Genomic DNA, 18,280 nt, shown 5'->3' on the forward strand with positions numbered 1-18,280 from the left:
TTTCATGTTAGATGTTTTATTGACAGCAGATTTTTAAAAATGCTCTAGATTATGGGTGCTTGAATGGAATATTATGCTTCTTTAATTGTTTATATGTGAACAATTTGCAGCAATTTAGCAGTCTATCCTTAAATACATTCAAATATATGGAAAAATACGTTGTAGATTACTTTGATTTGCCTATGATTTAAGGTAACTTTTCTGTCTTGCATCACACTTCATAACTGAAAGCTATGAAAGTCTGAAAATTAAAACTAATTCTTTTCTTTCCAAGTAAAAATCAACTGTCTTCTGGGTGAAAACAGAAGCTGAGGTCTCAAATACAACTCCTTACCAACTGTGTGATTTCAAAAAAAAAAGTTGTATATATTGGAGCGTATTAAAATTAAAACCAGAAGCGTATATGACTGGAGTTTCTAAACCTGCTGTTCTGCTCCTTCAGTTCTTTCAAACTAGCCATAGCATATTTTGATACCTCAAGCAGCACGTGGCAATCTTTAGAGCTTGGCAGAGTCATACTTCACAGTAACAAAGAATTGAACTTCTGTGCTTTAGTGTGCCATTAAGCTGCAATCTCACGTTTCAGTGCCTGGGAGTTGATTTACTGATTTGATTTTCTGAGACATATGGTGATAATAATAATAACACTGTATAAGCACTATTTAAAAATACAATAATATACCGGTATTGAATCTTTGGCAAGCCAGCACCGAAGTGCACACACAAGCTACCATCATTTATTTTAGTTTTGTCTCATCCAATTTTAAACAAATGGAAATCAATACTGCTTGTGGATATCTGTGGCTAGATTGGAGAGAGAAGTGAAGTGGCATTGTTGCCAAGAACACATTGTACAAGAAAACACAAATGCTTGAATTTTATGTATGTTCCTCTTTTGCCTTTCTTTTTCTGGATCTTTTAGTGCATTGTACAAAGACAGGCTTTTTATAATTATCACTGTGGTGTGCATTCCCTATGTAAAATTCACGTGTTGTTTGCAATTTTAATATAGAAATAGGAAATGAATTCTTATGAAGTTCAGTGCCTATTTTGATGCTTATTGGTGCATAGAATGACATGGACTTTAAGCCTGTTAGAGTCAACAAGTGCTTTTTTTGTCTTTCAGATATGTGTCACAAAGATGTCTACACGGAACTGCCAGGGAATGGATTCAGTGATCAAACCTCTGGATACAATTCCTGAGGATAAAAAAGTTCGGGTTCAGAGGACACAGAGTAGTTTTGATCCATTTGAGAAACCAACTAATCAAGTTAAGAGGGTTCATTCAGAGAACAACGCTTGCATTAACTTCAAAACTTCATCTGCAGGGAAGGAATCACCTAAAGTCAGGCGTCACTCTAGCCCCAGCTCTGTAAGTGCACAGTTCTGATATCTCTGTGTGTACCAAATGGTGGAATTAATGGCACTCAATAAATATTTTCTTGTTTAAATAGGAATTGATTACTTGGAAACAAAACTATTAAAGATGCTATTAAAGATGTTTTCTATATATATTTGTAGTGATACAATCAGAAAATAGAACTTGAAAAAGAATATATTATGAAATTCCTGTCAGATATTAATTATGGGGTCTGATGGGATTTTTAAGCATTTTCCTCTCTCTTTATCCTGATTATGCATTACAGCTGCTATAATGTTTATACTGCATATTTTGCAGAGGATTGCTTATTTGTGAAGAGGAATTCTTTCCCACGAAGTTTAGGAAACCACATGAACTGCATTTTTGATTTTTAGATTTTGGTTTTAGAGAAACAGATCAGATTTGACAGATTTTGTTTACATTTTAATATTCTCTTTTTAAAATTAAGTAGTAAAAATAACATTTATTTCCATGTCAAAAACTCTTGAGAGAGAGGAGAGAGAAAAACAACTGAAAAGGGTTTGGCAACACATCATAATTGTTTTATTCTCAAGTATTTTGAAAGCAACTAGATAAATAAAATGTCATATCTTTCATGAATAATGCCCAGAACAGATTTCCCCCAAAAGACCTTCAAAATTATTGAAAAACCATTACTGTTATGCTTTGGCAAGAAAAAATCCATAATAATGTGACCTTTGAGTTGAAGACTACAGATCTAAGCAGAATGGATGTAACACTTCAAATCTTATTCGGCGTGAAATAATTTAAAAGTTTGATTGCCTCTTCTTTCTTTTCTTTCTTTTCTTTGTTTTGCTCTATCTTCTGGACATCTTCTGTCCTCCCTACAGAAGTTTGACTGAATCCTGTCAGACTTCTAACGAGAAATGACAGAGGTTCATTTTCTGTAGATGAGCTGTGTTTAACCCATGTGAATTTAGCGGGTAAGATGTCACGCCTCCAGGGGACTGTCCTTTTTAGAAAAGGTTACATTTTAAAATGTAACCATCTGTAGCAAAAACAAATTTGCTTTTTCATCATTGCCTGGCATTTTATAGCTACTGCCAAAGATATCTCTAGTGTATTTCATCTGAGTCCACGACAAGGAGTTTTATGATAAAAACTTTTAGTCATTAAGGATGGATGGAGTGGTTTGCACTGTGTTTACTTGTTTGTGATGCCTGATTATTGTTTGGCACCACAACTATCAATTTAAATCATGTTTTTTGGAAAGTCTTAAGATTTTTTTTCATTATTAACTCACTTCTCATCTCTCCTGTTCCTCTTGGAAACTGTTAATGATTTTTGTTAATGTTTTATGCTCTTCTGTTGTTGTTAAAGCTGATGGGTTTGAGTTGCTTTGCTTCCAAAATTTTTAAGCAGGTGTTTTTGAAACTGTGTTTTTAGCATCTTATTCTTTTCCAGAGGGCTGATACTCTACTGCATCCCTACAATCTCCTAAGATCCCATTATTTTCTTATGTAAATTATATTAATGCTTGCTCTACCGGTACGCTGCTGGATAGAGCCCTAGCTATACATAAGCTTTTGGTAATCTTTATCTGTGCTGACTCACACAGACTTGCTGGATACAGGAGGTGCATAGGAATTTCTTGGAATACAATTCTCATTTCTTAGCTTCCTGTAAATCTCTCTGATTTTTAGGGCTCTGTTCTTGAACTCAGTTCTTCCTTCTGCTTGGAGGCATTGTTAGTGAATTTTTGGCTGTTCTTCACAAGGAGTGATACAAAGAGTATCTGTCAAGGAGTAAACTGTGGAGTAACGGGAGTGTTCATGCCAATGAAGAGGGACGAGCAGAAGTTCACAGAAAAAGGGAATGGTAGCCCTCTGCCTGATCAGGTCACACCTGGTCCTGCCCAGCAGACCTGAGTTCAGCCATCCAAGGCAGAGATATGCTCAAGCTGCTTCATTCCCCAAGCCTGAATACGTTGCCACAGGCAGTGGATGTTCTGGTGCACATTTCATTGAGTGACACCTGTGTAGTTAGTTGCAGAAATTTATATTCAGTGTTCTTGAATTATACTTGAATTGACAAAGGGTTTGGGGTTTCTTTTCTTTAATCTAGCCGTGATGTTGTCTAGTAGATGCCCTTGCTACTTCCTCTTCCGATCATTACTTCTTTTTATTCCATGTTAGAAGACTACAACATATTCTCCCTAACTGAGTTCATACTTGATTCTCTGGAAATTCTGCTCTTGTATAGGTTGTACCAGTCTGAACTGGCATTTCAGTTTCTGTAAATGTTCTTGAGCATGCTGTGCTCTCTGGATCATACTGGCTACAGCTGTGGAATTGTGTTTCAGTTTTTGCTCTACTTTCTCTAAGCTTTATTTTAAGATACTCTGATAGATGTATGCTACCTTCAATTTACACTTTCCATGCTTGATTAGTATAGGAACTGAATTAGAGATAGGCTTCAGTTTAGTCTCTTCTCTTTCATCATTTAAAGTCCTTTGTAGCCGTGAGATAGGGAAGTGATGTCTTACAGATGGTACATGGCTAAGGCTTGCAGTCTCCATATCATTGCTTCTGCTCAGGTAAAAGTCCTTTTTATCAGGAATAACATTTTTCAAGATGTTGCCTGAAAGACCTTGTTTATTATGCCCTGGGGTGTTAGCTTCTGCTTTGATTAATTTCAGAAGTTTTATCACCTCTCTGGCAGGTATCAGCTTCAGTGTTTAGTGAAGATCACCAAACACTCTGGAGGTGGCATGTTACCCATTTTGTGTTTTACATACCTTTGAAATGCTCTGCATCTTATGATGAAAAAGATGAAACACACACAGAATTTTGGGAAAGCTGGAACTCCATGTTCCTTCCCACAGATTGTCTCTTGGCAAATAAATCTCTTGCTTTTGAACATGAAGTAATTTTCTGCAGCTAATGTCACAACTCGTTGCAACCTGGTAGAAATCCTGTATGGTTAATTAGTGCAGACAGAAGTTAGCACTTCTTTTTGTTTGTTCATTCTTATAAGACAATCTTAATTTTTGCACTTAAAACCTTTCCACCTTCTCCTCTTGGTCTAAACATAAGAAAACATCTATGAGAGAGGTTTCCAAAACTGCTTAAGCTGATTGAAATTGGATGTAGTTATGAAATGCATTTTCCAGCAGAACAGACTTCCTCCTTCATCACATCAGAACAGTGGATAACTTGGAGGTAGTGAAGTAGGTGTTGGCCTACCTGTGCATCACCTGTTGGCCACTGTTAGAAGGGAATTTGGCTTGACAAACGTTTTCTCTGATCCATCCCAACACAATATGTGTGTGCGTATACATATATATATATATATATATAATATACATGTAGCTACAGCTGAGTGCACTTACCTGTGTCTTTATCTTATCTTTCTAAAAGTTTATTGCTGAGTTTTTTGCCTACCAAGGGAGGAAACTTACTTTCCTTTTCTTCTTAACTGAGAAGAGTTAAAACTACAAAATAAACTGAACAAAATAAAAAAAACACAACTGAGAAACAAATACATGCAACTCTTTCTAAAATTGCACCCGTTTTGACTGTAATTATCTGAAAGTTTTATTTGAGATCCATGCTCTTTCAGCATATGACCTTAGTTATTTCTCTTCAGTGCAAGGTGGTTTTATTATATTCAGAGTACACATTTTATAGACTAAAATAGTCCTTTTGCACAGTATGTAAATAGAATAGTGCAAGTTTTATAAGCTAGCCATCTGCTTAAGATTTAGTTGAGTAGTGATATGCATCCATTTGTTCTCTTTGAGTGGCTTAAGCTCCCTGGCAATGAATTCACATGTCATGCTAAGGTATAAGTCCTACCTTTCAGTTAGTTTTTAAAAAATAAATGAAGCAAAACACTAACCTTCTGCTAACTCACATAAAAGTAAAAAACCCATTCAAATAAAAATAATTGGATAAGCAATGCTTTACTGCATTGACTCTGCTCTTTTTGGGAGAGCATCCTATTTTCTGTTTCTGTAACTAGTCTTAATTTTCAGTCCTGATTATGCAGCTATCCCCCAAAAGGTACAACCAAAAAAGCATGAATCCTATTATGATCCTACTGATCCTATTAGCATATTGTAAAACAGCCGTGTAAGAAATCTAATTTTGAAACAGACACTAATGTCAGGATTTTATCCAAAAGTTGGGCATCATTTTTGTCTGCCTAAACACTTGCTGTGCCATTCTTGCCTGTCTTCCTCTTCAGGTATATGCAACCTTCTACAGTTTTAGGGACCTGTTAATTAGTAGGGTTACTGCATCCCTCCTGGTTGATATGTTTTATTGAGGTAAGATGATTTCAGAATTCAACACAGAGAATGGATTTTTCTTTACTGGCACAAAGGAAGCGTTAATAATCGTTAACCTGAGGGATACTCTCTAGATGAGAAGGTAGATAAAATGTGGCAGTTGAGCCAGCTCCTCTGCTCTAATAGCCTGGAGAATAAGTGAACAGCTCTAAAAACTGCATCCAGCCCTTTCACAGAGAGATCTATGGTTGCTCTTAATTTATGTCTGCGTGTTAAAGGGTTAGGAAGATGCAAGCAACGGAATGAGACCAGATAGTGTGAGAGCTGAGATTAAGGCTTGATTTGGATTCTTGAACGTCTTTGTATTCCCTGAATATTGCCCTAGAAAACAGTCCAATTTTCAAGGTATGATCAAATTGACCTGTTATTGGATATGACCTGAAATTAGTATGAAAATTGCATATGGTTTTGTGAAAGAAGGTCATTGTGCCAAAGAAGAAAAATTATAAAATTATTAAAAAATAATTATTATCTTTCATTTTTAAAATTTCATCTCCTTTAAGCCTCTTGGCCTGCCTTTTATGTTCAAATTTTTCCAGCAATGTATTCGTTCCTTTTGAGGTGTAAAACAAAATACTCATATCCTCAGTTTTGATTTGCAATAATTCACAGAGGCAATGTGAACACAATATTTTCCCCTAAATGATGGTTTTATACTGAAGTTTAGTATCTTGCATTTAAAAAAAAAAAAAAAAAAAGGTCTGTTGAAAACTTAGACTTGGGAGTGTGATGGTTAAGTGTGACATTCACAAGCTGTTTTGCAGTTATGAAAAATGCATGAGAACATAACCCACACAGATTCAATAGGAAAGTCAGGTGATTTTCACTGTAATTTTCCATTAAAGCTTTCTTTACTACATATATTTTGAAAATTTTTGAGAAAGAGAGGTATTCACGTGGCAATATAGTACAAGGATTCATACTGCAAGATACTGGATTAAGCCTGTTATCCTTTCTACAGTCTATATCAATGAAATGTCCATTTGAAACGACCTGGTCAGAAAAGCCAGTTTCTTCTCATTTCTTTTTCTCTCTGTTATTTTTTACTCTCATGTCAGTTTGAAATACCAGCTTCTTCTATTTCTGTACTCAACATTTTGGCATACTCTTTCTATCCTTGTTACTATGATCTTTATTTCCTTAACCAGAGGGGAAAAAATATCTAATCTTGGTTACTGTAAGCCATGCTGCTAAAAATGCCCACTCCCTGTGCTTAGTGGTGCTTAGACTAATCTTGCACTGAGAAATATGTAGGCTTATAATAAGAAAGCTACCTAATGAAAACTATTTTTAAGAAAAGTGAAACAAACAATTGAACAAGGAAAATTGCCAGTGGGTTTCCTGAAGGGAAAGAGTGCAGTATTCTGTGCTCCAGTTGATAATATCCTCTTGAGGATAACATAATCTACCACAATCTGTGCTGACTTTCAAAATGACTTGGGTCTGTGCTCTTCAGAGGTATGAGGACCTTTACTCCCTTCTGTCATGTTAATTCATCTAGCTTTCCCATTTGAGTTCTTTGAAAGATTTCTCCGTAGCATGAAAATTCACTTTGCAGTGAGTTTTCAAGTGGTATCAATTTCTTGCTGACAGGTTGTTTACTGCCTATTTAACTTTTTGCCTATTATAGAGCTCAATCTTGGTCACATATGCACCTGTCTGGGTTTTTTCCTTAGCTTTGTAAGTTCTTTTTTTTGTAACAAATACAAAACTATAATATGGAGCAACAGGTTTCTTTATGCCTAGGTAGACTCACTGACGAGTAAGATACAGAAGTCTATGGGTCCATGGGAAGGAGATCTGCCCTAGGCTTATATCCAACACATTGTGATAAGAATTTTAAAGAAATTATTTGAAGGCTTTAATTAACATATCAAAAAATTTTCAGATCCAGTAAATAACCAATTTTCAGACGTGACAAAGATTGTCCTTTTACCACAGTCATGCTATGTCATGACAAATTTTGGTCGACAGATATCTGAAAGTATGTGCTGGGTGTGCCCAGGTCTGGCCAGTAGGACCAGGTCAATGATTGTCCTATACTCATTATTGGTGAGGCTGCACCTCGAATACTGGGCTCAGTTTTGGGCTCCTTACTCCAAGAGAGACACTGAGGTGCTGAAGTGTGACCAGAGAAGGGCAGCAGAGCTTCAAACTTAAGCTTTGGAAAGTTTTGTATTTTTACATTTTCTTAGTCAGTCTTTACCTCCTTTGTAATCCAGAAATAAAAGGAAAGGTAAGAAGTCCCTGAACTTACCTTTGCAAGCAATTTGTAATTAGAAGTTTGAATTGATGTATGAGACTTAATTTAAAAAAAAAAAAATGAGAAGATGTTGGGGAAATGGTAAAGCTGTTCCTTAATTTTCTGAAGTAATTGCATTTTCTGAGTGTTTTGGTGTTTCACTAGGAAGTATCATGCAAATTAGTATTTTTCTGCCTGAGAATTTATTTAAACTTTTTAAATAAAATCCTCTGGAATGATTTTCTACACCAGACACCATCAAAAGTTGTAAGCCTTTTCAGATTACCAATGCAAGGAAACATAATGTCCATTTTCCCAAAAGGAGATCTAATAGCATAGGAACATGGGCAATCCAGTCTAGTGGTCCAGTTGGAGTAGAGCTGAACTTCACTGTGGAGGTGCTGTAAGCTGGAAAGAAGAGAATATCAACCAGGTGGTTTTACTGCACACAGGCAGGCAGTGGCTTACGCTTAAGGTTTTGGGTTGTTTCTGGTCTGCTCTTACCCATGGTGAGCAGGCACTGGACAAGTGATGGGGGCTGCTTGGGGAGGGTGTCAGGTCAACCTTGCTGCTCAGACCTGAGCCCTGGGGCACTGTGTGGGGTTGCCCCTGAGCACAAGACCTCTCTTATAGAATCAGGAGCGAACTCTTCTCCTGGTCCAGTCAACACCAGCATTTAAAGTTTTGCTGGTTTTGGTGAGGATGCAGCAACATTCTTGAGGAGAATGAGTCAAAAGACATGACCTTAAATCTGTGCTTCTGGCAGCCAGAGTATGGAGAAAGGATCTTGAGGTTGTAGGAATAATTATTGTTGATGATGTGCTGTGTGGTAATGGATTAAAGGCATCCTGTTTCCTATCAAGATCTTAAGGCTTACAAGTTGTTGTGACCTTTATATTATGGTTTCCAGCAGTAGAGAATAAAAGTAAATCTCAGTGTGAAAATAAGAATGGATGTGAAACACATGTATAAACCCTGTCTTTTTTCTGTCTTGCTATGAGGAAGCCAACAGTGAACTATTCACTGTTAACTAGGGCAGCATTTCCACTCCAAACAAAGCTGCTCACTGTGTGTTCATTGCAGCCTGCAATTTGGGAATACTTTGCTGTCCTTTTTCATTATAGGCAAGACATTTGAACATCTAACCACTCTTTTTCTTAAGGTTTTTTGTTTTTTTTTTTTTTTAATTGCATTAGTACATTATTGGATACTTAAATGAGAAGGCTACTTGGATAAATATTTTAGTCACCTCTATTAGTAACATCTGTAATAAAACTGTGATTCTTTTAAAAAAATTGTTTTTAACTAGGCAAAATGCCTTTTTAAGCACAGATTGGACACTAAGAATATTACCTTATCTATAATGAAGTGTTCCAAATATTGTAGCAGGAAAAAGATCTGAGAGTTCTCATATGGCAAATTTTTGTAAGTCCATTAATACTTAGGAGTTGGATAGCAAAATAATAGGTTGTTTTTGTAATGGAGAGAGGTGTAAAGTCTCAATTTTGCAAACATACATGGGTATGTCCTTATACCATTCAATAGAACGATGAAATGTTCATCTCAAAAAAAGTGTATATATGGCAAAGTGCCAGAATTTTTGCATAGGACAAATGAGGGATAGTTAAGTAAAGAGAATGTTTGCATTTTCTGGCTAATGGCTAATTGAATGTGCTGGACAGGTATGAAGAACCAAATCAGCTTACCTGGGATGCCCTTGTCTGTTTAAATAGAAGCAATTTTTAGGCTCAGTTGATTTAAAACTTTCAACCATGGTTTAACAGGAATTTACACACAGATGTGTCCTGTACTGTTATGTTTGTTTCCTTTAAAGAAACCTGAAACATGAATACTTTTTGTAAATCAGGCCTAGGATCCTAAATGTGAGTGTACCATGTATGCAGCTGCACACATGGCTTAGAGCCTCTCAGCTGAATTCAACCCTAAACACGCTGGGGTTGCTTGTCTGCTTTTCTTTGTTTTGTGATGTTTAACCAGAGTACCATCAAATCAGTCTCTCTATGGGACTTGAGTGTTAGTGCTGACCCTCCAAAGTTTCTGCTGACCCTCTAAAGTTTCTGCTTTGTGATCTTTTGGTTGGTTTAGGTATAGAACATCTGAGCACTGTAGTCTAAAATATATGTGGGTAATGCTGAGGGCAGTTGCAGGTCAGTTTTTTGCAGTGTACATCTAGTCTTGGGGGAAAAAATAAAAAGCCCTTTCCTTCCAGACAACTGGAAAATGGGGAAATTTGGGAAAATGGAATGCAGTTAACAAAAATCAATCAAATCAATCAAGAATTTCAATGGAAAGTTCTCATGTCAGGTAAATTCCTGGTTTTGCAGTGTTGAGTTGTTCTGTGTTAAAACTGTGTAAAAGTGGGCAAATACCAGTCTGTTGCAAAAGCCATCTGAGCTATCTGCCCATTGAACAAGAATGATTGCTTAACCTCCTTTAGTTTTAGACCCCTCACTTATGCTGCAGATCTTAAGGATACAGGACTTTATTTGACTCTCTTGCATATATATTAAAGTATGGTGTGATTATATCCACAAGCTGAAGACTGTAATCAAAGTCAAGATACTATCATTAAAGATGCTTTGCTGTTGATGTAATGGGACATGGACTAGTTAGAGCAATATTTTTGGATGAGCTTTAGTCTAAAGTAAAATAAATTAAAAAAAAAATAAACAGCTATTTTAACCCGATTTTTCAGGGCAGACTAAGTATGCTTTTTCAATCTCTAAACATAAAGAAGATGCTTTAGTTGTTAGTGACCTTTTCCCTCTATGAAGTTATATATGTGAACAATAAAACAGAAACATGTCTTTGATTAAGAACAAAATCCTTTTGATAGTTCCAATGATATAAGTGTATGGTTAATATCAGCAACCACCATCTGGGGTGCTGAATGATCTTTTCTTTGAGTAATCTATTATAATGTTTCATTAGCTCTCCTATTAATTTTTTTGTTGTTGTTGGCTGCAGAGAACATGCAGGTCTATGAGTTTTGATAATGATGTTTGGTCTCTAAAGGCTGAATCAAAGCAGTTAATGTTACGGGTTCAATACACGCTGAAAAGTCATCTCTTTTGTTTTGTTTAGCCTACAAGCCCTAAGTTTGGAAAAGCAGACTCATATGAAAAACTGGAAAAACTAGGGGAAGGGTCCTATGCTACAGTATACAAAGGAAAAAGCAAGTAAGTGGTGGTGTTTTTTTTCCTTAATTTAATTTTGAGTGTAAATGAAGATAAGCAGAAAGTATCAACTAAAGTTGCTGAACATGTACATGGATCCCTATGAATCAAAGTGCTACTCACTGCCATGTGCTCGAGTGAAAGATGTTGAGACCATTTTGCACAGGTAACATATTACCTTCACATCAGAACAAGATGAGATCCCTGTTAATCTGATGTTTGTTTATGCTTTAATGTTGTACTACTTTCTCAATATCCATACCAAATAAATTTTTTGGGGTAAAAGAAGAATATGCTCTCAGGTAAATTTTTCTGATACTCAGAGAGTAATGCTGAATATATGTCATAAGTTGTTTTCCTTTTATTTATCATTATTTAAAAACTTGAACAAAATAATATGAAAGGAATTAATTGAATTTTGGACTACTCAAGGTTTAGTTTGTTTACAAGAGTTTATTTACAATCGTTGCAACCATTCCGCCTCAAAATAATCTACTGTATACATGTCAAATATTTTTTTCATCCACTTTAATGTTTGCTATTTGTTGCAGGGTTTTTATCCCCAAATGCCCTAAGTGCTTCTATATTGCATAAAATATTTCAGTAAACACATTTAAAATATACTTCTTGATCTAGTGCTTCCACTGAGAGTTATCTTTTGTGAAGCAGAGTGTCTTCTGTGATTTCACATATTTAATCAAGTTTCAATAATCACATTTCCAATAATAATAAGGCAGTTCTGAAAGAGGGGTTTGGTACATGTGATATCTATTTAAAAACTTTGACTATTCAGTGATAGATGAGACAACTTTACCATTCCAGCAGAGAGACTATCATGATGCTCATGGGACAAAAAAAAAAGAAATATACTCTAACATTTTCCAGGGTCATGAAATTGGTTAGGTACAGAAAATTATCTTTTTTCACTGAATATTTTTAATAAATCGAATGAATGGGTTCCCTCATAAGATTAGCTTTGATATTGATAAGCATAATGACAGCTGATGTGAATAAAAACATGTTCTAATTGTAGAAGTATTTACACTTCTGCCATGCCACTGCAGGTATTATCTCTCACTGGCAACTTTCTTCAAGAAAATGCATTTACATTGTGTGGTTAATTATTCAGTTATGTATCTCCATATGTTCCAGACATTATACACATAGAAGCTTTTTATTGGGCTCTATGTAATATGAGAAAAGAGTATAGATTTCAGTTTGTATTTTATGACCCAAACTCTGCAGTAAAATCACAGCGAGTAACTAGTGATATTTATCCCATATGCCTCAGCTTTCAATAAGATTGAACTCAGGCAACAGGCTCTCTAGATGCCCCCTCAGTCAGCAGAACAGACTGAAAGTTAAAAACAAAGCAAAGTTCTTCCCTGAAGCTATTTCATTCAGTGGTGATTTGTGAACACATTATGAAATATAGATTTGTTAGAAATACTGTTTTGGTAGAGCTGCCTGCAGATCTGTAAGAAATACTTCAATGATTTTAATGATAGTTGAATAATAAATTGAAATTACTGAGCACACTACGTTCTCCACTATAAACAGCTAGACAGCTAGCTCTGAATAAGTAGGGAGAGTTATAACGGTTACGTACAACTTTATCCTGCTGCTTTGTAACATCTTCTGTAAGGTCTTTAAAATGTGCTTTGAAAAAAGTATGTGTAACTGGAATGAGGATAAAAATTCATATGCAAAGAGTATTTCTATTGTTATAATACTATTCCTTCACTACTATAGTACACTATTATAATAGTATTCCTTCACCTATTTTTTTTCCTACTGAGAATTCAATAATTTCCATATTACCCAGCACTATCTAGATTCAGCACCTCCAGCCCAGATTTCTATCTCTTGAACTAGAGAAACTGTTGAATTATTTCACAGGAGGGAGAGGCTGTACTTTAATAACTTGGGAAACACTACAAGTGCTATTTCAAAATTAGTTGTTTTTTGAGGTAATGTAGCTTTGTCACCTTTTCTGTCCCTATGAGAAACTTAAGAATCCCTGGCCTAGGTGATATCCCTAAAGAAGAAAGAGCATTACTGGTCTAATGCACTCACTGGGAATGGACAAGCATGGAGCAGAATGGATGGGCCAACATTGGCTGAAGCCCATCCCTGGAGATATTTAAAAGGTGTAGATATACTACTTCAAGACACATTTTAGTGATAGGCTTGCCTATATTGTGTTAATGGTGGGACTCCATGATCATGGTGGCCTTTTCCAGCCTAAACAATTCAATGATCCTATGGTTAAGAACCAAACCTGGCTGCTACTTTCGAGGCACATTGACTCTGTTTATAGCTTTATCTAAAAATGATATGGGAATAGATACAGAGTTTTTTGTCTAGCCCCTGATGTGGGTACCTAGGGTGAGATTGTGATATACATCACTGTGCTCCCCTGCAATGAGCAAAATAGGTCAGAAGAGCCTTGTTTATGTTTGTATATGCCCAGTTTGACTGCTGAAGAATTAAGCTCTCATAGCACATTGTAGAATGCAGACATGTGTTTGCACATGATGGAAGAGCTGGAGCTGATAATGTTTGCTTGCACACAAGTGGATTTTGATCAAAACGTTTGAGAATCCCTAATAATCAACTCTAATGCTTGGCTTTCTCATTTTGCCAAAATGTTTCTAAGATGTGTCCTTAACTGGAGCTGAAGATGGAAAATTTAAGGTCAGACTGAGCTGCTTAGAATGATGCTTTCTACTCAGAATTCTTGTGTTTAACATTTGTCACCAGTAAGTAGTGGAGTTTGTTTTTTTAATGCATATCCTGAAATACATTTCAGCTTTTAAAATTATTTCCTCTGCTGATCATAATGATGAAATAAAACATTCTTGACCTTAGCATACTATTTTGAAAGTCTGAAAGATACATATCTGCCTCCAAAGAGAAAAATCAGCCATTCCTTTCCTAAAATTTAAAGTAATGCATGCAGTAACTTGCTTTCAGGACAATCCTGGCTTTTTACAGCTTGGAGCAGGATCAGTATTACCCTGATACCCTGTGATGGGAAGCCCTTGTCTTCCTATCAAATCCATTGCTTTTCTCTCTATTTGAGCATTTGTGGTAGTATCCCAGGAAAGTGAAATGAAGCTGGCTAATTCCTCTTACTGGATGATGGATTTCTTTTTTTTGTAGTCAGATAAAAACGAATCCCTGGGATGAAGAAGCAGCAGAGTGAACAGGAGTGTGTTACTGAGGAAAGTGAAACAGCATTCTCTGAGGCTGGGCTTTTTTGTTTATAGGAGGAACAGCCAAGCAGTCATTTTTTTTCTGGCTGACAGTTGCATCAATAGGCAAATCTATTTGATTTCACGTGTTGCATATCAGACATATGTAATGAAACTCATCTTGGCATGTTCATTTTCTACTTTCATTCATGTTAGATTCTCATATTTTACATTGTTATATAAAATCCCAAGTGGCTGCTTACTGCATGAAATTCAGATGACTTTGAAGTGATTTTTTTTAATATAAAATTTTGGAGAAGTAGGCTAAGTGTAATTTACTAATACAGTGTAAAAAGTGATGCAAGTTCCATTGACTCTGTATTTGACTAACACTTGGGACGTTTGCCGTTTAATAGGTGCAAAACAATAGGTGTCTTCTGAAGACACTGAAGAAGTGCTGTTTGTCTGTGTATTGACACATATGTCTTCCTGCTGCCATTGACCTTCTTCCCTCCTGAGCTTAATTATACACGTACCTGAACAAACGGTGATGGGATCTGGCTTGTTCTGTGGCACATAAATGTGAGTTGTGAGTCTGGAGACAAAGCTGGTGACAGCATAAGGGAGATGTTGCCAACCAGAACCCCTGGTTGCATCAGGGAGGCTTTGCCTTCCTGCACTGGGAACTCTGCATATTGCACTTAAGGGAAAAATCTGTGCTTTTGGCAGCGTTACGAGTTGGCATGCTTTCTGTCCTCTCCTCCCTCTGTGTTCAGTTGCCCTTCAAGGCAAAGAGTTAAAAAAGATTACCTTGGCTAAAGTGATGTGGTCTGTGACTGCTGCTTGCAAAGCACTCGCTCTGTGTTTTGAGAGGTACACCAGTGGTATCTCCACTGTGGTCTTGATCTGTTTCTTGCAAGTTCATGTGATTTTTTTACTATACCTTTAATGGTTTTGGACACCTTTACTAAGGTGCTCATAGTATTGCAGAAATGTGTAGAATTTCTAACAGCTCAATCAACACATTTCTGCCTAATTTCCATATCATGAAATTACATAATTTCAATTTATCTCTAGTAAAATACTTGTTCTAATGAATTGAGGTCCTTATCCTTTGTAACTATTAATATGAGAAATAAGGAGAGCACAGAGCAGAGCACATTAAACTGATGCTGTCAGCAACAGCTCAAAAGCTGCAGAGAGAGGGCAGTCCTTCAGTCAAGGTACCTCTCTCATTTCAGTTTGAAATCTGAATTGTTTGTGTTCAAGGTGATTCCAAGATGTACTTAAAGACAAAAGGTATTTTTTAAGGTAGCCAGGGCACTTGACATTTATCTCCATCAAAGACAGTACCTTTAACTATTCACTTGAAAAACAATAGGAAGTTCATGGTACAAAGTGAAGAGAAATTGCACTCAAACAGGCATTAAACTGTGTGCTGGCTGTGGTTTCCATGATGCTTGGGGCAGCAGAAAATATTTGAATAATCAGTGAGAACTACCTGTATTTGTTGTTGGCATGATATATTGTAGTCTGTGTTATGGATATATAGCTGACCATCATATTTCATATCTATGTGTGTGGATGGCTGCTCACAAGAAAAAAAGGATGGGGTGTGTATTTTGGTTTTTTTTATATTCATGATGCTGAATCCTTCATTGAGGATGACTGATAGGACTAATTGCTGTTCTGACTTTTGTTTTTGAAGTTGCAGGATTTCTTTTACTTGTCATGAAACCTCCTTGACTCTGTCTTTTGTTTGGTGTTCGGTGTATTGCTAGTGCCATAGGCTTCAAATGTTCATGCTACCACTTTTTTAGTCATGCCCCTATCTTCACTCTGTGTCCGTGTGAGGTGGTGTGTTCACAGGCTCCCTGATATGTTTCATGTGCAACAGTCCAGTTTCCTTTCATAGGAAAGTTTTTCTTCATGTTATGAAAAATTTATTTAGAGTAATTATTTCAAAATTGTTCTGATTTATGTTGCCTAAATTACCTAAACTTCCTTAACCTTTTCTTTATTTCTTGCAAATTGTGTAAAATCAGTGTTCTATAAATGAAGCACTTTTCATCCTAGTATAGCAGATGGCTGGAAAAGGAATACATATTCATGGATTATGAAAAGGCATTTTATGGTTATCAACTAGACCTTCACTTTTGTTTTCCCTCAGTTTTTAACTGATTTCCTTAACTGACTTTTGTAGGCAGATTATGACATGGGTTTATAAAGTGTGTACATATAGGTCTTTTTGAAAAATGTCTAACATTGTAAATCTTTAATAAAAAGAATAACTTTGAGTTGAACTAGATCTGAACTATATGTTCAACTAAAATACCAAATAGTGGAAAAAATTATTAAAATAGTGTAAGTATTAAAATAAGTTACTAAGATTCTAACTAGAATCTTCTAGTCTTTGGCTATGTTGATCACTTGCTGAGTGAATTTCTCAGTAGTTAAAAGAAAGATTGGGAAAATTTTCCTCCATAGTTGAATATAGAAAAAGAACATTACAGTACATATGCTGTTCTTTAACCTGCAAAGCAGTTTACAGAGATGACTTAGTATTATTAACTTGCATAGAGTGGGACAAAATTGAAGAAAGTGTATTTTATTACTTGTCCAGGATTGCCCAAGAAAACTTGGTAGAAAAAATGGGATAGAACATAGTTATATTAGATATTGAACATAGTTATATTAGATACACATGGTAGAGTTATTGGATAGTCATTTATTTGCCCTCATGCATATATGCATGATTGGAATGGTAGAGCAAACACTGAAGTAATTTGCCAACTAAACACCATTGTGCACCAATGTATTTTCCAGTTATCTGAGGAACGTTATCTCTCAGGAGATCCCCTGTGACTGTTGGTGTGCACAATTTACTTATAAGCAATATCATTATTTGTCTCCAAATTCTCTTTATATGAGCATCAGTGGGACTCAGAGAGACAAGAGGCACCTGGAGGAGGACTGGTGCTCGGCATTGCCTTCCTGCTGCCAGTCCCATGTGATTTGATTCCAGCAGCCATAGGTCAAGTACAGCCCCTGTGCTTAGATGAGCTGCTGATTAGTTTGAACTGATGTGGGCTGGGAGGTAGGGATGGGGTACCTGGAGATAAATGCTCACCTGCTCCTGTTCAAGTGGGGACTGCTACACTGAGACTGCCTTGAGTCCTGTGAAGAACAGGGTTCCTGAGTTACAGTGACAACACTAATTAATAATTTAAATCCTTCTTCTCTCTTGGAACTCTTTGATCTTCTGTTTTTCAGCTCTAATAAACATCAGCATTATGAAATATCTTTAATCCACCAGCTTCCTCTAAAACAAGGTAACTTTTGTCTAGGATGATGTTAAAAGATGGTGGGATTCAAAAAGAGAAATGCTGGGGCTGTGTTAATCTTTTGAGTATTTATATCATATGGCTTTAGCAGGACTGTGAATGGCTTTTGTAAACTAGAAATTCCTTTTTAGTAAGAAAAATATAATATGAACCATGTTTACACTGAACTGCCTTTTATGATAATGATTAAAAGAAGTGTTTACCTCAATGTGGAATTAGTTATTTGTTGGTATAAATAATCAGAGGTGACGAAACCTACAGTGAATGTGCCTCTGTCAAGTTTCTTCAAAGGAAAATTCTGGCAGAGCTGGTTTCATTAGGCCCTATTCATGGTCTATTTGGGGTTTTAGATGTCTGTTTATGACATTAATATCGCTATGGAGTAGATCTAATTAGATATTCCCAATGTTTGATCATCAAACTCTGAGCTTTTCATGTAAATGAATATTTAACAATTGAGAGTTACTTTTCTTCATAAGAATTAGTTTCTTGAAATGTGTATCACAAACTAGAGCATCATCCAAATACCATCTACTGATTTTTCATTATTGAAATGTTCCTAAGCTTAGCACTTGCTCAGGTTATGAGCTCAGCCTCAACTCCAGCT

The 18,280-nt window shown here is 36.1% G+C and overlaps 1 protein-coding gene across 1 annotated transcript in view; it reads left to right on the top strand.

Moving 5' to 3' along the window:
- The first annotated feature begins 1,120 nt into the window (after positions 1 to 1,120).
- CDK14 (cyclin dependent kinase 14) overlaps positions 1,121 to 18,280 on the top strand; it is a 229,171-nt gene continuing 212,011 nt past the window's right edge. Inside the window, exons 1-2 of the mRNA XM_027893192.1 lie at positions 1,121 to 1,372; positions 11,041 to 11,135. Of these exons, the coding sequence (XP_027748993.1) occupies positions 1,142 to 1,372; positions 11,041 to 11,135 (326 nt within the window). The 5' untranslated portion in view covers positions 1,121 to 1,141. The remainder of the gene's footprint in view (positions 1,373 to 11,040; positions 11,136 to 18,280) is intronic.

This window comes from Empidonax traillii, unplaced genomic scaffold, assembly GCF_003031625.1.
Source record: "Empidonax traillii isolate 1590-97213 ecotype Southwest subspecies unplaced genomic scaffold, ASM303162v1 scaffold384:size1533304, whole genome shotgun sequence".
Lineage (NCBI taxonomy): Eukaryota > Metazoa > Chordata > Aves > Passeriformes > Tyrannidae > Empidonax > Empidonax traillii.